Raw genomic sequence first — 18,555 nt, 5'->3', positions numbered from 1 at the left:
AGCCATCAGAAGAGTACTGGAGCCTTACGGTCTAGTTGTAACACACTAAGGAGGTTTGAATGTTTACATTTAAAGAGCATCTCTGAGATTTGACTGTTGCTTTGAAGGGTTAGAAAAATAATGGGAGTTAATGTCAGACTTTAAAGATAGTGTTAAGATCTTAACCAGATGGGTGCTGGTGTCTGTGTGTTAGATTTAAAGCATGTTTTGATGTGTAAGCTTACAATTAAGTATACTTTGATTAATATACTTTGCGATAGCTTAATGACACGGGACTCTGTATTGCGTGAGAAGTTATGTATAAATGTAACAACTTTCCCTATCTACGGTGAGAGAATCCACTCTCTAGTAACCAGTGTGGTCTGAGTGGCTTTTCTCTCCCAAGTCTTGTTAGTATATTCATATACTGATAGTCTTGAATAAAAACAGTACTGTTGAAGTGTATTAATTAAGTGGTGGTTCTCTGTTCTTGGACAGGCGTTCACAGAAAGCCAGGTAGCGTGGCTGAGCTTTCACATGCTCACCACTTTAGTAACAAGAGTTGTATACCAGTTTTATATTCAACAGAAAAGAAACCTACCCCACCCACTGGTGTGCCAAATGAACATACAGTGGGAAATTCAGTCCCCAGTGGGAGGAAATCTTGCCCTTGAGAACTGCCAGCCAATCGAATTAAAAAGGTAAAAACAATGACTACAGATGCTGGAAACCAGATTCTGGATTAGTGGTGCTGGAAGAGCATAGCAGTTCAGGCAGCATACAATGAGCAGCGAAATCGACGTTTCGGGCAAAAGCCCTGCCCGAAATGTCAATTTCGCTGCTCGTTGGATTCTGCCTGAACTGCTGTGCTCTTCCAGCACCACTAATCCAGAAGCCAATCGAATTGGCCATCATGTCTAGCAATCCCAGCAGCAGCTGAACTGCGTCTTCGGTACTGCTTGGGGTTGCAAGGCCCAGGACAGAGACAACTTTGGGAACTGGATTTGGTTATGCCTGATGTTTTGGACAGGGAGGGATTGGGAAGTGGGGAGTGAAGAGGGCCTGAATATTATAATTACATTTGTGAAACAATGCAATGCAATGTATTCTTCTGAAATTTTACTTAGTTTTTCTGCAATTTGGAACATATTTGGAGAAAGTGAGGACTGCAGATCAGAGCTGAAAATGTGATGCTGGAAAAGCACAGCAGGGCAGGCAGCATCCAAGGAGCAGGAGAGTCGACGTTTCGGGCATTCCTGAGGATTCCTGAAGAAGGGCTCATGCCCGAAACGTCAACTCTCCTGCTCCTTGGATGCTGCCTGACCTGCTGCGCTTTCCCAGCAACACATTTTCAGCTTGGAACATATTTGACCTACTTTGAGAATTGCAGTAAAGTAGAAATCTACATTAAAAACCATAAAGAGATACTTAAATAAATTATTTCAAGCTTATAGAAAAATTAGACCAGTCCAATGCAAAACCATTTATTTGTATTAAAAAAATCCATATCATAAAAATCTTTCATATAAAGAAAGTCTACTAATACAATGTACCTACTTGGGCCCATATTTTTCAGTGTATTGAGGCAAACAGGATTACTTACATGAAACTGTTCAAAACTTTAACATAAATCTTGTTTTGGGAGCAACAGTTTAAAAACAAAACTTGATCTGGCCAAATATTGTTGTACCAGACAAGATATTGATTTCAATGTGGATATGTATCAACAGAACAGCATTTACCTGAAAGCCATCTGTTCCCATATTAATGTTTGTCAACCTCACAGTCACAAAAATAAAATGCACAATTACTAAGTAAACTAATTGCAATCTATTTAATATAGCTGTGCTTTTTCATAATGTGAAGTGCACAGTGTAATTTGAAAAATTACTGAATTATATTTTTATTTTTCAAATGATTCTATGGCATTTAATGCCAGAAGAAATGGATTTGAGATCTATTGTCACAAAATAGTGGAAACTAGTTTATACTATGAAAGAATGAATTAAATCATTAAAACTAAAAATGTGAAAATTAACATGATATGCTTCATTTTAAAAAAATAATAATTCATTACTTGAATGAAGAGTGTTTTATTGATCTACACCCTAAATCAGCAGCATATACCATTTGCTTTTAAATACATGTAATAGCCCAAAACTATAGTTATTCATAAATGGTCTGATAGCAACACAGTAGTTTTAGGTCAACCAAGTAATTCTAATTATCATTGAAGTGTGATTATTGTACAGAATATGCATTTTCTCAAATTGACATTTTCAGGAGTAGTATTTCTTCATATTGTGGCATGAATGATATCATGGCAACTGAATAACCTAATTTTTCTAGAAAAGTTGTTCTTCTGATTGGTTGATGTACAGGTAGTCACTCAGCAGATTCAGGGATTTCCTGGTCATCCATGATAAGAGTATGGATGATTCCTTCTTTTCGTTTACCACTGCTAACAGCTTTGATACAGCAGTCATGGTTACCAATAGTGAAGTGAGTTTCAGTGCCATCATCCACAAATTCGCCCTATAAAATTAATAAAATGGTTCAGGTAAACAAAGGGACTTGTTTCAATGTTGAACCTCATGCTTAGAGTCACAGAGTCGTACAGCATGGAAACAGACCCTCCGATCCAACTCAAACATGCCAACCAGATATTCCAAACATATCTAGTTCCATTTGCCAGCATTTGGACCATATCCCTTTAACTTCTTCTTATTCATGTATTTTAAAGTGTTGTAATTATACTAGCTTCCACTGCTTCCCTCTGGCAACTCATTCCATGTATGCACCAACCTCTGCCTCTTCTCTGTTTCACCTTAAATCTGTACACTCTAGTTTTGGACTTCCCTACACTGGGAAAAGATCTTGTCGATTCACCGTATTCATGCCCCTCATGATTTTATAAACCTCTATTAGGTCACCCCTCAGCCTCTGATTCTCTGGGAATATAAGCCCCAGCCTATTCTTCGTAAAAACTCAAATCCATCCTTGCGAATCTTTTCTGAACCCTTTCAAGTTTATCAACTTCTTTCATTTAGCAGGGAGACTAGAATAGAACACAGTATTCTAAACGTGGCCTCACTAATGTCCTGCATAACTGCGAAATGACATCCCAAATCCATCTTCAATGCACTGACTAAGGTTCTAATGTTTTAAAGACCTTTAGAATTGTGCAATGATCCATAAACAGGAAAGTATAAGATACGTGACCTGTAAGTCTCTTCTTAATAGGACACCAATGGAATACTGGTCTTAATACAACAGTATTTAGAGGTCATTGTTGTCTCAGTTGAATGTCTTAACTTAAATACAGAATAACCAACAATGCTACCAAACCCTGGATTCTACACACGCTTGCATGGTTCATTTTTGAAGGGGCTGAGTGTGATGGTGACACAAGATATGATGAATGCCCAGCTAACAACTTTTCCAATCCATAATATGGGGTGGGGAATGTTAAAATTCTCAGCCCACTTACCATTTCCTAAATGGATAAAGATTAACTGAACTTGTTAAAGTTAAACACACCTCAAAATCTCCTTGCTAATGCCATGAAATAGTTGGCATTGTTTGACATGGTTTCACATTATTCAAAGCTGTAGATTTTAGCAGTAGATTAGGCAAGCAGGAAAACAATAAAGCGATGTTTTAATTCAGATAAAGGTACTCACATCTCAATGAAAAATCACACCAGAATAGCAATCTGCGAAGATTACTGATGAAATTAAGTGGTTACATTGTGTAGTTCATTTAGATGTATTTCACGAATATGGTTGATCATGAAAACTTTTATTTAGTTACTTATGACCTGAATATTTTGCATTGGCAAACAAGTTGTCATTGAGCAATTGTTCACATTCAGAGAATGTTCCTTTCATTTTTCCAATTCCTCCTTCCCAAGATGTTGACTGCAGACTGAAGTACCAGTTGGTACACACGCTGACAAACAAGTGTAGTATGCCATTTAAAACATCAAACCTGCTCTATCACTCAATAAAGTCATCATAATCAATAATCTGATTTTAACCTTAAATCTGTATTTCTGTCAAAATCTGACAAATTTTCATGCCTTGCTTAACAAGAATTCATCTCTTTCTGCCTTAAAAAAAAATCAAGGACTTTGCTTCTACCAAGAGGAAAGGATAGCAAAGATGATTCTTGACAGGAGTGAGAGAGGCAGGGTAGTTGTCATGGGGGACTTCAACTATCCAAATATTGACCAGGATCACTATAGTAAGAGTATTATAGATGGGTCAGTTTTTGTCTAGTGTGTGCAGGAGGGTTTCCTGACACAGTATATGGACAGGCCTACAAGGGGAGAAGCCATTTTAGATTTAGTACTAGGTAACGAGCCTGGCCAGGTGTTGGATTTGGAAGTAGGTGAGGACTTTGGAGACAGCGATCACAATTCTGTCAGGTTTACTTTAGTCATGGAAAGGGATAGGTGTACTCCACTGAGCAAAAGTTACAGCTGGGGGGGGGGGCCGAAATTACGATGCAATTAGGAAAGATTTAGGAAGTGTAGAATGGGGAAGGAAACTGCAGGGGATGAGCACATTAAAAATGTGGAGCTCATTCAAGGAAATGCTCCTATGTACCTGTCAGGTAGGAAGATACAGAATACGTGAGCCGTGGTTTACTAAGGAAGTGGAATCCCTCGTCAAGAAGAAGGCGGCTTATGTTAGGACGAAATGTGAAAACTCAGGGCGCTTGAGGGTTACAAGGAAGTCAGGAAAGACCTAAAAAGAGAGCTGAGAAGAGCCAGGAGGAGACATGAGAAGTTGTTGGCAGATAGGATCAGGGTTAACCCTAAGGTTTTCCATAGGTATGTCAGGAATAAAAGAATGACCGGAGTTAAATTAGGGCCAAAGATAATAGTGGGAAGTTGTGTGTGGAGGCAGAGGAGATAGGGGAAGCACTAAATAAATATTTTTCGACAGTGTTCACTATAGAAAATGAAAATGTTGGCGGGGAAGATACAGAGATACTTGCATCTAGACTAGAAGACATTGAGGTTCACAAGGAAGAGGTATTAGAAATACTGCAGTCCCCTGGGCCGGATGGGATCTACCCTAAGATTCTCTGGGAAGCAAGGGAAGAGATTGCCGAGCCTTTGGCATTGATCTTCAAATCATCATTGTCTACAGGAATAGTGCCTGAGGACTGGAGGATAGCAAATGTGGTTCCCTTGTTCAAAAAGGGTAGTAGAGACAACCCTGGTAATTACAGACCAGTGAGTCTGACTTCAGTTGTTGGTAAAGTGTTGGAAAAGGTTATAAGAGATAGGATTTATAACCATCTAGAAAAGAATAATCTGATCAGGGACAGTCAGCACGGTTTTGAGAGGGGTAGGTCGTGCCTAACTAACCTTATTGAGTTTTTTGACAAAGTGACCAAACAAGTAAATGAGAGTAAACTGGTTGATGTGGTGTATATGGATTTCAGCAAGGCATTCAATATGGTTATTATACAAAATGCGGAGGAATGGGATTGTGGGAGACATAGCTGTTTGGATCAGTAATTGGCTTGCTGAAAGAAAACAGAGGGTTGTAGCTGATGGAACATGTTCCTCTTGGTGTCCAGTTACTAGCGGCGTACCGCAAGGGTCAGTGTTGGGTCCACTGCTGTTCGTCATTTTTATAAATGACCTGGATGAGGGCTTAGAAGGGTGGGTTGGTAAATTTGCGGATGACACTAAGGTCGGTGGAGTTGTGGATTGTGACGAAGGATGTAGTAGGTTGCAGAGAGACATAGATAGGATGCAGACCTGGGCTGAGAGGTGGCAAATGGAGTTTAATGTGGACAAGTGTGAGATGATACACTTTGGACGGAATAATCGGAATGCAAAGTATTGGGCTAATGGTAAGATTCTTGGGAGTGCAGAGGAGCAGAGAGATCTCGGTGTCTATGTACACAGATCCCTGAAAGTTGCCACCCAAATTGACAGGGTTGTTAAGGCAGCATACAGTGTTTTGGCCATTATTAATTGAGGGATTGAGTTCCGGAACCAGGAGGTTATACTGCAGCCGTACAAAGCTCTGGTACGGCCACACTTGGAGTATTGTGTACAGTTCTGGTCACTGCATTATAAAAAGGACGTGGAAGCTTTGGAAAAGGTGCAGAGGAGATTTACTAGGAGGTTGCCTGGTATGAAAGAAATGTCTTACGAGGAAAGGCTGAGGGCCTTGAGGCTGTTCTCATTAGAGAGAAGGTTGAGAGGTGACTTAATAGAGACATACAAGATAATGAGAGGGTTAGATAGGGGGGGACAGGGAGAGCCTTTTTCCAAGTATGGGAACGGCAAACACGAGGGGGCACAACTTTAAAGTGAGGGGAGATAGGTATAAGACATATGTCAGAGGTAGCAAAGGTATGGAATGCTTTGCCTGCAACGGTAGTAGATTCGCCAAGTTTAAGTGCATTTAAGTCGTCATTGGATAGGCAAATGGACGTACATGGAATAGTGTAGATGGGATGGGCTTCAGATTAGTATGACAGGGCAGCGCAACATCGAGGGCTGAAGGGCCTGTACTGCGCTGTAATTTCTACGTTCTACCACTTTACCCAGTAGAGACTTCTAAAAACTCATGACAAAGAAAAAAACTAACCTTTGTTTTAAATGGACAACCTCTCATGTTTTAAATATATAGTGATCTCTGGTTCTAAATTCTCTCATAAAAAAAGATATTCTCTCTGTATCTACCCTGTTGAGGTTCCTCAGTATATCATATGTAACACACCAAGTGCAGATTCTTGACTTTGAACCTAAGTAGTTTAATTTTGGAAGGCTATTTAGCTGCAGGGCATAAATGGATCACATTGTACTTGATCTATTCCTGTCCTTGCTTAATATTCACATCATCTTCCCTGGAATATGCATGAGAGGGTAAGGCTCAGATTCATTTTTCTCTTTTTTTAATCAAAAGACATTCAGGACAGGTTCAGTGTCCTTACCAGTACCTACATTCAAAATGTTCCTGGTATTTCTGGTTCATTACCTTATCTCGTTGAAGCATTAATCATCCCTCTAAAGCAAGTTAAATATGTAAATGAAACTATATGAGCACAATTTCAGATCTTGAGGGAATTATAATAATACAAGTGAAATATCAAAACAGCAACCTTGATGCTTTAAGTGTAGGATAGACCATCCAACCATTGTACAGGTCCTCCCACCCTCAAACTATGATAAAAACCGACCCATTTGTTTAACATTGTAAGTTTCAAGTTAATTATTGTACTGAGTTATGTAAAATTTTCCTTGTTGCAACCCTAAAAACAAAATATGGTTTAATAACTAAATGCATCTTTTAGTCGCATGCCTCCCTCTCAACATAAAAGAAAAATAATTTCTAACCTTGACGAACTTACCGCAGTCTCCACTTTTTTCCCATTGCACCAAACATCCATGGTGTCCTTCTCTGTGCAGGACCAAAGTCAAAAAAGGATAAAAATTATTAGAGAAAAATAACAAATGTTAAGAGTTTACATTTGTTTTCAATTTCTCTTTTTTCTAGCCAAACTATTTCTCTAATTTACTTTTACTTCCAATAGAGTAACATTTCTTCACATTTAGCTATCATATATGACAGATCAGGTAAGTGGGGGATAAACACGTATTGGGAGGAAAAACGTGGAACAAGAATATGCAAAGACCTGGCGATCATAAAATATATAGTTATCTGAAACTTGCATCCAATCAAACAACCCATTAGAAAAACAAACAGGAATTTCTAAATAGAGATATAAAGTAAAAGAATAAAAAAAGTGTTCATTTTTTGAACAAAATGTTTGCGTTGCTGAGACCAATTTCACGTCAATATTCCTGTACTCAAACTCCAAGGAATTGCGCTGACTGCCAAATCAGAGACTGGTAGTTTCTAAAGGTTGAGAGTACCCACACAAATTAGGCAGGATCAGACTTGAATATGCAAATCAAAGTTATAAACATCTCACTCCAGATCAATCATTGAGTAGGCAGCCGAACAAGCCAAATTTCGAGATGAAGAATTATTCCTGTGTTTGGAGAATCAGAAATCAGTGACTTTGAAAATTTGAAATGGAAACTTACATATACTGGAGTAGGAAGTCAATGGAGAGACAAAGGACAGAAGTGGGGAGTGGGATTCAATGCAGCTGGGATCCAAAAAACACATCTTAGTTTACATAAGGTGGAATTTGGGAGGCTGACAACAGCTTTGAAAAAACCCTGCTTTGGAATAAGAACATAGGAAAAGTAGGTCACTTAGTCCCTCAGGTATGCTCAACCATTAAGTCAGATCATGGCTGAACTGCATCTTAAGTCCAGCTACCTGCCTTGCCTCCAAAAGTCTTAACACCTTTGCCAAACAAGAAACAAAATTCCCTTTTGACATTTTTATTTTCTGGAAATGTGGTGAAGGCAAGTTCAACTGAGGCATTTAAGATGGCATTGGACGATTATTTGGATGTAAGCAGTGTGCAATGGAATGCGGATAAAGGAAGAGATTGGCACTCGTTTATGATGCTCATTTGAGTGCATGGGCCAAATGGCTTTTATCGCACTGTAACAACTGTGATTTTCAAACTGATTAAATCTTTAACAGCTTTTATGAAAAATCAATCCTAGATTGATTTTATGTGAGGAAATGCTTCCTGGCATTAGCCTTGGACAGTCCAGCTTTAATTTTAAGGTCACACCCTGTTATTTTGGAAATAACACCCCATACCCCCAAAACAAAATGTCAGGGTAAAACTGAAGGTTAGTATAGATTTTAGATTAGATTCCCTACAGTATGGAAACAGGCCCTTCGGCCTAACAAGTCCACACCGACCATCCGAATGATAACCCACCCAGATCCATTTCCCTACCCTATATTTATCCACGACAAATGCACCTAACACTATGGGCAATCGAATATAGCAAATTCACCTGACCTGCCCATGTTTGGATTGTGCGAGGGAACCAGAGCACTCTGAGGAAACACAAGCAGACACTGGAGGAATGTGCAAACTCTACACAGACAGTTTCCTGAGGCGGTAATCCAACCCAGGTCCCTGCCGCTGTGAGGCTGCAGTGCTAACCACTGAGTCACCGTACTGCCCCATGGCACGAAGTTGACAGTATATCAAAGAATGCTGACTTTGATTAGGGAAGTCTCACTGCAAAAGGCAGATGGCAAAACAGTAAGAATTTGAAATACAATGGGTGGTAAAAGTGAGCACATACTTTATTGGCGTCGTATTCAAGGATTATTGGCAATAAAATAGTTTTTAAAGAGAATGGAAAGTTTGAAGGTGGCTTTTTGAAGAGGCTGATAGCACCCGTTATTTTGGAAAAGGTGTCAGAAGAGTCGTCTAAGGAAAGCCACCTCTTGGTATGAATAAAAGATGATTAGGTCACAGGGATAGTCAATGTTTTAAGGGGTTGGGCGATAAGGAAGTTGAAAGTGCAGCAGATGTACATTAGGATAGAGATGGATTGATGAGTACATGCTAAAATAACTGGTTTTAGGTGGAAACCTTTCAGAAACAGCTTATAGATTTCTTGAACCAAGATAACATAAATGTACAGTCACTTGTAATGAAGGTACAAAACATTTCTTACCCTAGTGTGTACCTACCCAGCACTATTCGTGAATCTATTCCATCTAGATTTAATATCCATGTGTTTGTCATTTTTGATCTGTTCTCCATGTACTTCTTTAGGCTCTTCCCATTGATCTCCAATGTGTATTCATAAGCAAAACCACTAATTGCATCAATATTGATTGTTGCTTTAATGTTAGTAGCTCCAACTGCAAAAGTTTCCTTCCCAACAAGTTTGAACATCCAGTCCCTCCGTATAACTTCCTGACAATAAAATATGGTTTGTCACACAAAGAGAATAAACATTCAAAGACTGAGGATACTCAAACTTTATGACCAAACCAAGTTACAATAAAAAAGTTTGTGAAATCGAAAACGGACAAGAGCACTTTACAAAATGTAACAGGCCATTGAAGTATTTATAGATGTAAATCAATCAACATACGCTAAATAAGAAAACTTGTTAAACTATCATTTGGAAAAAAGAAACAAATGGAGATTGATTTAGTGCCTGATGAAGTTATCAGAACCTTGTGGAGTGCATTTAAACCAATTAAAGCATGCACTCTATACCACTATAAATAAAGCCTAGGATACAGTATGGTTTTTTTAACAGCTCTCTTAACCTGTCCTGTCAATTTCAATAATTTGTACACATACACATCCAGGTCCCTCTGCTTCTGCAAACTCCTTTAGAGTTGTACCAGTTCTTTTATATTGTCTTTAATTGTGGTACAATCACAATCAAGTAGACACAATTAGCAGGTAATTTGCATTTGGGGTCTCAAAAAGAACAAATAAATTAAAGCAATAGATAATCTATTTCTGTTTGAGCAAAGAATACTGGCTGAGACAATTAGAAATCTCCCTGGTCTTTGAACAAACCTATGGAATCATTTATGGCTTTTGGGTGGAATGTCAAACAATACAACATTCCTGGAATACTGCACTGGATGTTAAACTTCATTTCACAGCTCAAATCCATCATGGCACATGCTTGAAATATTGTGATGGAAGAAAAGAGCCAACTACCAATTGAACTAAGGTCAAAATGCTAACATAATCATGACGACTTGAAAGTGTACAATTTCCAACAATCTTTTTTTTTGACAAATTATAGCAAAGATTTTGTTCACTAGTTCCATTTGGTCTCAGACATTCCTGCCTGATCCTATGAAATGACAACACGTTTGCTTTGAAGTTATAGTAATAGTGAGCTTATTTCGCAGTCTATTAGGGAGATACCAATAGAAGAAAAAAGCATGTAGCAAATGCACTGAAATTCACCGTAAGGAAACCAATTGCATCTGTGCCAACATGAGCAAGAAGCCTTGAAATGGAGATAGTGATGACTCTTCATTGAAGTTTGGGTGTTTGCAAGAATATTGCTGGGAATAAAAGGGTAGTGTCAGCTTAAATCATTTTCTGATGGTAATTTTGGCTAGTGTAATATAGTCCATGTTTTTCCTTGTTCAATAAAAGATTTATTCTTTGTGTTAAATGTACATAGGCAGACTGCTTTGAATGTGTTCAGCATAGAGCTCCATGGTTTGAAAAAAAAAATTGGTCTATCAAACTAGGTTGAATTTCCGGGATCCGAATGAACCAATGCTGACATCAGCTGAGAACATAATAGTGATTATTGCTGAATTATTATAATCCTGCTGTTGTGAATGTAAATACCCAATAGATCAACACAAATACAGAAGACAATGTTAGTACATTCACTGCATCATCTATGAAAGAAATGATTATGAATGATAAAGGAGCTCCTGAAATTCAAAAGGTAGCCTTCAAAAGATCAAAAAGTAGCCCCTGACATTTTCCCAATCACTAAAGAAAAACAGATTTTTTGGCCCCTGCTCTGAGATACACAGATGTGACGGGAACAATATTGTTCACTTTCATTACCTCTATGCAAATTGACATTCAATTACTTGAGTACAGCTAGTAATACGTTCTAATTTTTTTTCCTTGCTCATTCTGAGCATCAGCACACAAACTCTCAGAGCAGCACTCACAAGTAACTGAACTGACATTGAATGGACTTGTTATAAATGATCCTGTAGCTTATAATCCCATAGAATTCAACCCAACCCTACTGCTTCAACAGTAACCAACTCTCAAAATCCCAGGAAATACAACACTGGCCCACTCATGTTATTATCTGTCATACACAATCTATAACATAGCATACATAGTGATGAATTGCAGGACTAATATTTCTATTTTATTTCCTTCATGCCAGTTTGCCAACAATCTTTCTTAACTCCAAGAAATGTTTTGTCTGCTGCATAACTCTGCTGTGACAAAAGCAGAGTTTCGAGTGTAGTGGTGGAGTTGGTAAGCAGCCTCTCTCTGCAGTGAATTAGGTATCTGAAGGAATGTAATGGGGTCATCCACTGTGGCCACTCAAAGTCGTAAATCTATTGATTGGAAACACCAGCTATTCAGGAAGTTTTTGAGTAGCTGCAAATGATACAGTACAGTACTCTGGGAGCAGAAACATGGAAGATACAGCGACTCAAGAAGATTTTTAAAAATTTAAACTGTTTTTATCTTTGTTGTGTTTCAGGGCAGTATTTACATAAATAGTGTTTTCCAGTTCATGTACTTGTAATGTCATTTTATTATCAGAAAATTCTGATATCCAGAAAGTACTTGGTCTCAGGTATTCCCAGGTTGGAGAGGTTACACTGCATTAATGTGCAGCTGACATGAGAATTCATGATTTAATGCTCAAAATGGAAATGTGTTCCTTTCTTTGTATGGGTTAACATCAGCTACCAGCTACATAACTGAAAAACATGAACTGAATTAAGATGTAGAACAATAAGATTTTAGAATAATACCAAATCTCATTTGCATAATTTACAAACTTTGATGATCACTAAACTTCAATAACTTAAAAGTCCTAATCCATTCTGCTCTGTAATTTTCTCTTTTTATATTTTATATGCAATGATTGATTGTAAAACCTACCTCAAGTCAGCCCTTTGCCATGACTTTTTAAAGTGATTAAAAAATGAATTTTGTAACTTTTAAAATAAAAATGTTTAAATATTTTAATGTTTTCAATTAATAATTTATTAATTCAAATACTTTTCATGAATTTATACATGTATACAGAAAATTAATATCTTACCCTACTGGGCACCATTTCTTGAGCACCATTGAAAAACAGCCAAAACGATCAATTTTCTTGTGTGGACTCAGTGTTGGCAAGTTACTTGACAATGAAAAGCATTCCACCAAATGTTGATCTTATTTCTCCACATGGGTTATTGCACATTTTCATTTATTTGAACCAATATCAATATCAGTTACATCCTCTCAATTGATATCCCAACCACGGTTTTATCCTATAACTTTCTGGTCTGAATGGATTAGCATGACATAAGCTTTACTTAATCATTAGGAAAGTTTTACACGTAAATTCTTGGCAAATTAAATATAATGACTGAACCAATGTGAAACCAACTGTTGAATATCTTACCTTTCCATCGACATACACCACTCTCTTTCCTGAGGTGGTGCCATGCTCAAATTCTATTTTATGCACACCATCACTTAGAGCAACTTCCCAAAATGCCACCAGATCAGCCATTTTCTCAGGGCGTTAATTGAGGGCTAAGAAAGCACAAAATGTAAATGTTTGGTAAGAGCACACAACTAATCAGTTATCAATACCATGAAGTTTGTCAAGGCAACTTAGAATTTTAAATCTACATACAAAATTAACACATCTAAAAATGACTGGATCATGAAATATTGTGATTCATTAGTGCAGGTCTTCAAAATATTGCCATGACAATAAACAGCAGCAAACACTTCAACACAAGGAATTTATAAATATTCAATTAAAGAAACAGAAATGAACAAGTGAACTGAATATTGTCCATCATAACAGTTGGTAATGTCAAAAGAACAGTAACACATTACCTTAAAAAAAAAGATGACTGGAGTGGACAATGAAGAAGGTTATCTAAGATTGCAAAGAGATCTTGATCAACTGGGTCAATGGGCTAGGGAGTGGCTGATAGCGTTTAATTTGGATAAGCGCGTGGTACTGCAGTTTGATAAAACAAGGGCAGGGCTTGTACAGTTAATGGTTGGACCATGAGTAGTATTGTAGAACAGACAGACCTAGGGTTTCAGATACATAATTCTTTGAAATTTGTGTCACTGGTAGACTGGATGGTGAAGGCGGCGCTGAGCATGCTTGCCTTCATTGTTCAGACCTTTGAGTATAGGATTTGCGATGTCGTGTTGAAGTTGTACAGAACGTTGGCAAGGCCTCTTGCAGAGTACTGTGTGCAGTTCTGCTTGCCCTGTTATTGGAAGGATAATATTAAAATAGAGAGGGTTCAGCCACAATTTACCAGGATGTTGCTGGAAATTATGGGTTGGAGTTATAAAAAATAGGCTGGGTAGATTGGGACATTTTTCACTGGATCATAGTAGGCTGAGGGGAGACCTTAAAGACGCTTTATAAAATAATGAGGGGCATAGATAAGGTGCAAAGGTGCTTTCTGTAAGGTAGAGGAGTTCAAAGCTAGGGGGTATATTTTAAAGTGTGAGAAAAAAAGATTAAAAAGGACATAGGACAACATTTTTGTTTAAAACAGGGTGGTTAATGAACAGCCAGAGGAAGTGGTGGATGCAGGTACAGTTACAATGTTTAAAAGACATTTAGATAAATGCATGAATAGGAAACATTTGGAGGGATATGGGCCAAAATGCCTATTTTCATGCTGTATGATTCAATGACTAGGGAGAAGTTCTTGGATGATGGAAAACTGCAATATGGATCAATATTCCTATCCATAATAAATACAAGATAGGCATGCAAAATGAATATGACATATTTTTGCAGTAAAACCTCTTGACAATGTTCAACCATCTAGCATTATTCTCATGATTTAACAAAATAAACTACTAACTTTAAATTTTCCATTTTAATTTTGTTTAATAACTAAGCAAAATTACATTATTAAATGATACATTTACAGTGCTGTCATTGTAGACTTTACATAGTTAAAAATCACACCACCAGGTTATAGTCCAACAGGTTTAATTGGAAGCACACTAGCTTTCAGAGCAACGCTCCTTCATCAGGTGATTGTGGAGGGTTCGACCGTAACACAGAATGTATACCAAAAATTTGCAGTGTGATGTAACTGAAATTATACATTGAAAAATTGATTGTCTGTTAAGCCTTTCATCTGTTAGAATACAGTGATAGTTTCACTTCTTTCATGTGTAAATCACAAAACCCTTCTTTTTAAAGGTGCATTCTCGGGTTTGCTGCGAATAATGGTGATAGCTAGACAATATGTTGAAGGTGTTAGCCCCCTGTGTTCTCTGTCTACATCTAATGTTTAGATTGATTCTAATCTAATAAGTGAGATAACAGTGTTTTACATAAATTCCTGCAGTTTTTGAGCTCAGAGTTCTACATGAATATATGCAGTTTTTGAGCAAAGTACAATGTAACTCTGCAATATAAATTCACCACACAAAATGTGTGCATGTGGATATTTGTCTGTGTGTCTGGGGTGGGGGTTGAGTGTGTGAGAATATGCGTGTGTGCGCGTGTGCGCGTGCATGCGTGCGCATGTGTAGTGGGTGCAGAGTGTCAAGTCTGCGAGGGGGTGCATGGGTGAGCGTGGGAGTGCGTGTGTCTGCAAGGGTCTGTGGGCGCGTCTGTGTGTAACTGTGTCCGTGTGCATGTGAGAGTGTGTGTGTGTGTGTGTGTGTGTGTGTGTGTGGTGCAATGGTGATCACCTGTAATGTGACATGAACCCAAGGTCCTGGTTGAGGCCCTCCCTATGGGGACCAAACTTAGCTATCAGCCTCTGCTCGGCCACTTTTCTCTGCTGCCTGTCCCGAAGTCCACCTTGGAGGATGGTCACCTGAAGGTCCGAGGCTGAATGTCCGAGGCTGAATGTCCTGGACCACTGAAGTATTCCCAACTGGGAGGGAACCCTCCTGTCTGTTGATTGTTGTGCGGTGCCCATTCATCCGTTGTCGTAGCCTTTGCTCGGTTTCCCCAATGTACCATGCCTCAGGGCATCCTTGTCTGCAATGTATAAGATAGATAACGTTGGCTGAGTCACATGAGTACCTCCATGTGCAAGGTGGGAGGTGTTCCCACGCGTAATAGTGGTATCTATGTCCACAATCTGACACGTCTTGCAGCGCCCACTGTGACAGGGTTGTATGGAGTTGTCCTGAGAGCCGGGCAGTTTGCTACAAACAACGATCTGTTTGAGGTTTGGCGGTTGTTTAAAGGCAAGTTTTGGAGGTGTGGGGAAGGTCTTGGTGAGGTGCTCATCCTCATTGATAATGTGTTGCAGGTCACGAAGAACATGGCGTAATTTTTCAGCCCCTGGGACGTACTGAACAACGAAGGGTACCCTGTCAGTTGCAGCACGTGTCTGTCTCCTGAGGAGGTCATTACGGTTCCTTGCCGTGGCACTTCGGAACTGGCGGTCGATGAGTTGAGCATCGTACCCCGTTCTTGTGAGGGTACGATGCTAAATCCCGAATAGACTTTACATGATTGCTACATGTTAAAATCATTTTATGAAATCTTGTTCTAATTTAATATATCAGAAATATTTATAACACCATTCCAAATAGTATAAAATGACAACATTTTTATAAATTATTAATTGTTTTTGTTAGCTGATAATAGAGTCAGTAACTACCTGTAATAAATTCTCACATAGAAATCAGCAGGATTTGCGGAAGGCAGAAAGGGGTGAGGAGGGAAATATTACTAGAACTGGAATGTAATGATAATAGTCCATCCATTCCAGTACCAAAGAAAACACATGCAACATACATTCCTGATGAAGGGCTTTTGCCCGAAACATCGATTTTCCTGCTCTTCGGATGTGCCTGACCTGCTGTGCTTTTCCAGCACCACTCTAATCTAGACTCTGGTTTCCAGCATCTGCAGCACTTGTTTTTAACCAACATACCTCAATGACTACCACTCGATGGCTCCGACCTCCATCACCATGAAGTGCTTCGAAAGGCTAGTCAAGGCTCACATCAACTCAAGTCTCCCAGCTTGCCTTGATTCACCTGCAATTTGCTTAATGGTGAAACAGGTGCATAGCAGACACCTCCAATCCCTCTGCTCCAATCTCAACCTCACCATTAAGCCAGCGGATAAAGGGAGCGAAGTGATAGTCTGGTGCACTGACCTCTACACTGCTGAAGCCAAACTCCAACTCGAAGACACCTCTTCCTACTGCCCCCTCGACCATGACCCCACCCCCATCACCAAACCATCATCTCCCAGACCATACAGAACCTCATCACCTCAGGAGATCTCCCACCCACAGCTTCCAATCTCATAGTCTGGGAACCCGGCACTGCCCGGTTCTACCTCCTTCCCAAGATCCACAAGCCTGACCACCCTGGCCGACACATTGTCTCAGCATGCTCCTGCCCCACTGAACTCATCTCTACCTACCTCGACACTGTCCTATACCCCCTAGTCCAGGAACTCCCTACATACGTTCGAGACACCATCCACGCCCTCCATCTCCTCCAAGACTTCCGTTTCCCCAGCCCCCAACGCCTCATCTTCACCATGACTATCCAATCCCTCTACACCTCCGTCCGCCATGACCAGGGCCTCCAAGCCCTCCATTTTTTCCTCTCCAGACGTCCCCAACAGTACCCTTCCACCGACACTCTCATTCGTTTGGCCGAACTGGTCCTCACCCTTAACAATTTCTCCTTTGAATCCTCCCACTTCCTCCAGACCAAAGGGGTAGCCATGGGCACACGTATGGGCCCCAGCTATGCGTGTTTCTTTGTGGGCTACATGGAACAGTTGATCTTCCGTAATTACACCACCACCACTCCCCAACTCTTCCTCCGCTACATTGATGACTGCATTGGTGCCACCTCGTGCTCCCACGAGGAGGTTGAGCAATTCATCAACTTCACCAACACATTCCACCCTGACCTTAAATTTACCTGGACCATCTCTGATACCTCCCTCCCCTTCCTGGACCTCTCCATCTCTATTAATGATGACCGACTTGACACTGACACTTTTTACAAACCCACCGACTCCCACAGCTACCTGGATTATACCTCTTCCCACCCTATCTCTTGCAAAAATGCCATCCCGTATTCCCATTTCCTCCGCCTCCGCCGTATCTGCTCCCAGGAGGACCAGCTCCACCATAGAACACACCAGATGGCCTCCTTCTTTAGAGACCGCAATTTCCCTTCCCACGTGATTAAAGATCCCTCCAATGCATCTCGTCCACATCCCGCACCTCCGCCCTCAGACCCCACCCCTCCAACCTTAACAAGGACAGAATGCCCCTGGTGCTCACTTCCACCCTACAAACCTTCACATAAACCAAATCATCCACCGACATTTCCGCCACCTCCAAAAAGACGCCACCACCAGGAATATATTTCCCTCCTCACCCCTTTCTGCCTTCCGCAAAGACCGTTCCCTCCGTGACTACCTGGTCAGGTCCACGCCCCCCTACAACCCACCCTCCCATCCTGGCACTTTCCCCTGCCACCGCAGGAACTGTAAAACCTGTGCCCACACCTCCTCCCTCACCTCTATCCAAGGCCTTAAAGGATTCTTCCACATCCATCAAAGTTTTACCTGCACATCCACTAATATCATTTATTGTATCCGTTGCTCCCGATGCGGTCTCCTCTACATTTGGGTGACTGGGCGCCTCCTAGCAGACCGCTTTAGGGAACATCTCCGAGCCACCCGCACCATTCAACCACACCGTGGCCCAACATTTCAACTCCCCCTCCCCCTCTACTGAGGACATGGAGGTCCTGGGCCTCCTTCACCGCTGTTCCCTCACCACCAGATGCCTGGAGGAAGAATGCCTCATTTTCCGCCTCAGAACACTTCAACCCCAGGGCATCAATGTGGACTTCAACAGTTTCCTTATTTCCCCTTCCCCCACCTCACCCGAGTTCCAAACTTCC

The 18,555-nt window shown here is 40.2% G+C and overlaps 1 protein-coding gene across 1 annotated transcript in view; it reads right to left on the bottom strand.

Moving 5' to 3' along the window:
• Positions 1-1,447: 1,447 nt before the first annotated feature.
• Positions 1,448-18,555, bottom strand: part of faima (Fas apoptotic inhibitory molecule a) — a 33,259-nt gene continuing 16,151 nt past the window's right edge. Inside the window, exons 2-5 of the mRNA XM_060827857.1 lie at positions 13,055-13,188; positions 9,594-9,822; positions 7,363-7,412; positions 1,448-2,514 (exon numbers count right to left, since the gene is read on the bottom strand). Of these exons, the coding sequence (XP_060683840.1) occupies positions 2,365-2,514; positions 7,363-7,412; positions 9,594-9,822; positions 13,055-13,165 (540 nt within the window). The 5' untranslated portion in view covers positions 13,166-13,188 and the 3' untranslated portion in view covers positions 1,448-2,364. The remainder of the gene's footprint in view (positions 2,515-7,362; positions 7,413-9,593; positions 9,823-13,054; positions 13,189-18,555) is intronic.

The sequence above is a fragment of the Hemiscyllium ocellatum genome, chromosome 7, assembly GCF_020745735.1.
Source record: "Hemiscyllium ocellatum isolate sHemOce1 chromosome 7, sHemOce1.pat.X.cur, whole genome shotgun sequence".
Classification (NCBI taxonomy): domain Eukaryota; kingdom Metazoa; phylum Chordata; class Chondrichthyes; order Orectolobiformes; family Hemiscylliidae; genus Hemiscyllium; species Hemiscyllium ocellatum.
The sequence above is the reverse complement of the archived record's forward strand: the minus strand, read 5'-3'. Positions and strand labels throughout refer to the sequence as shown.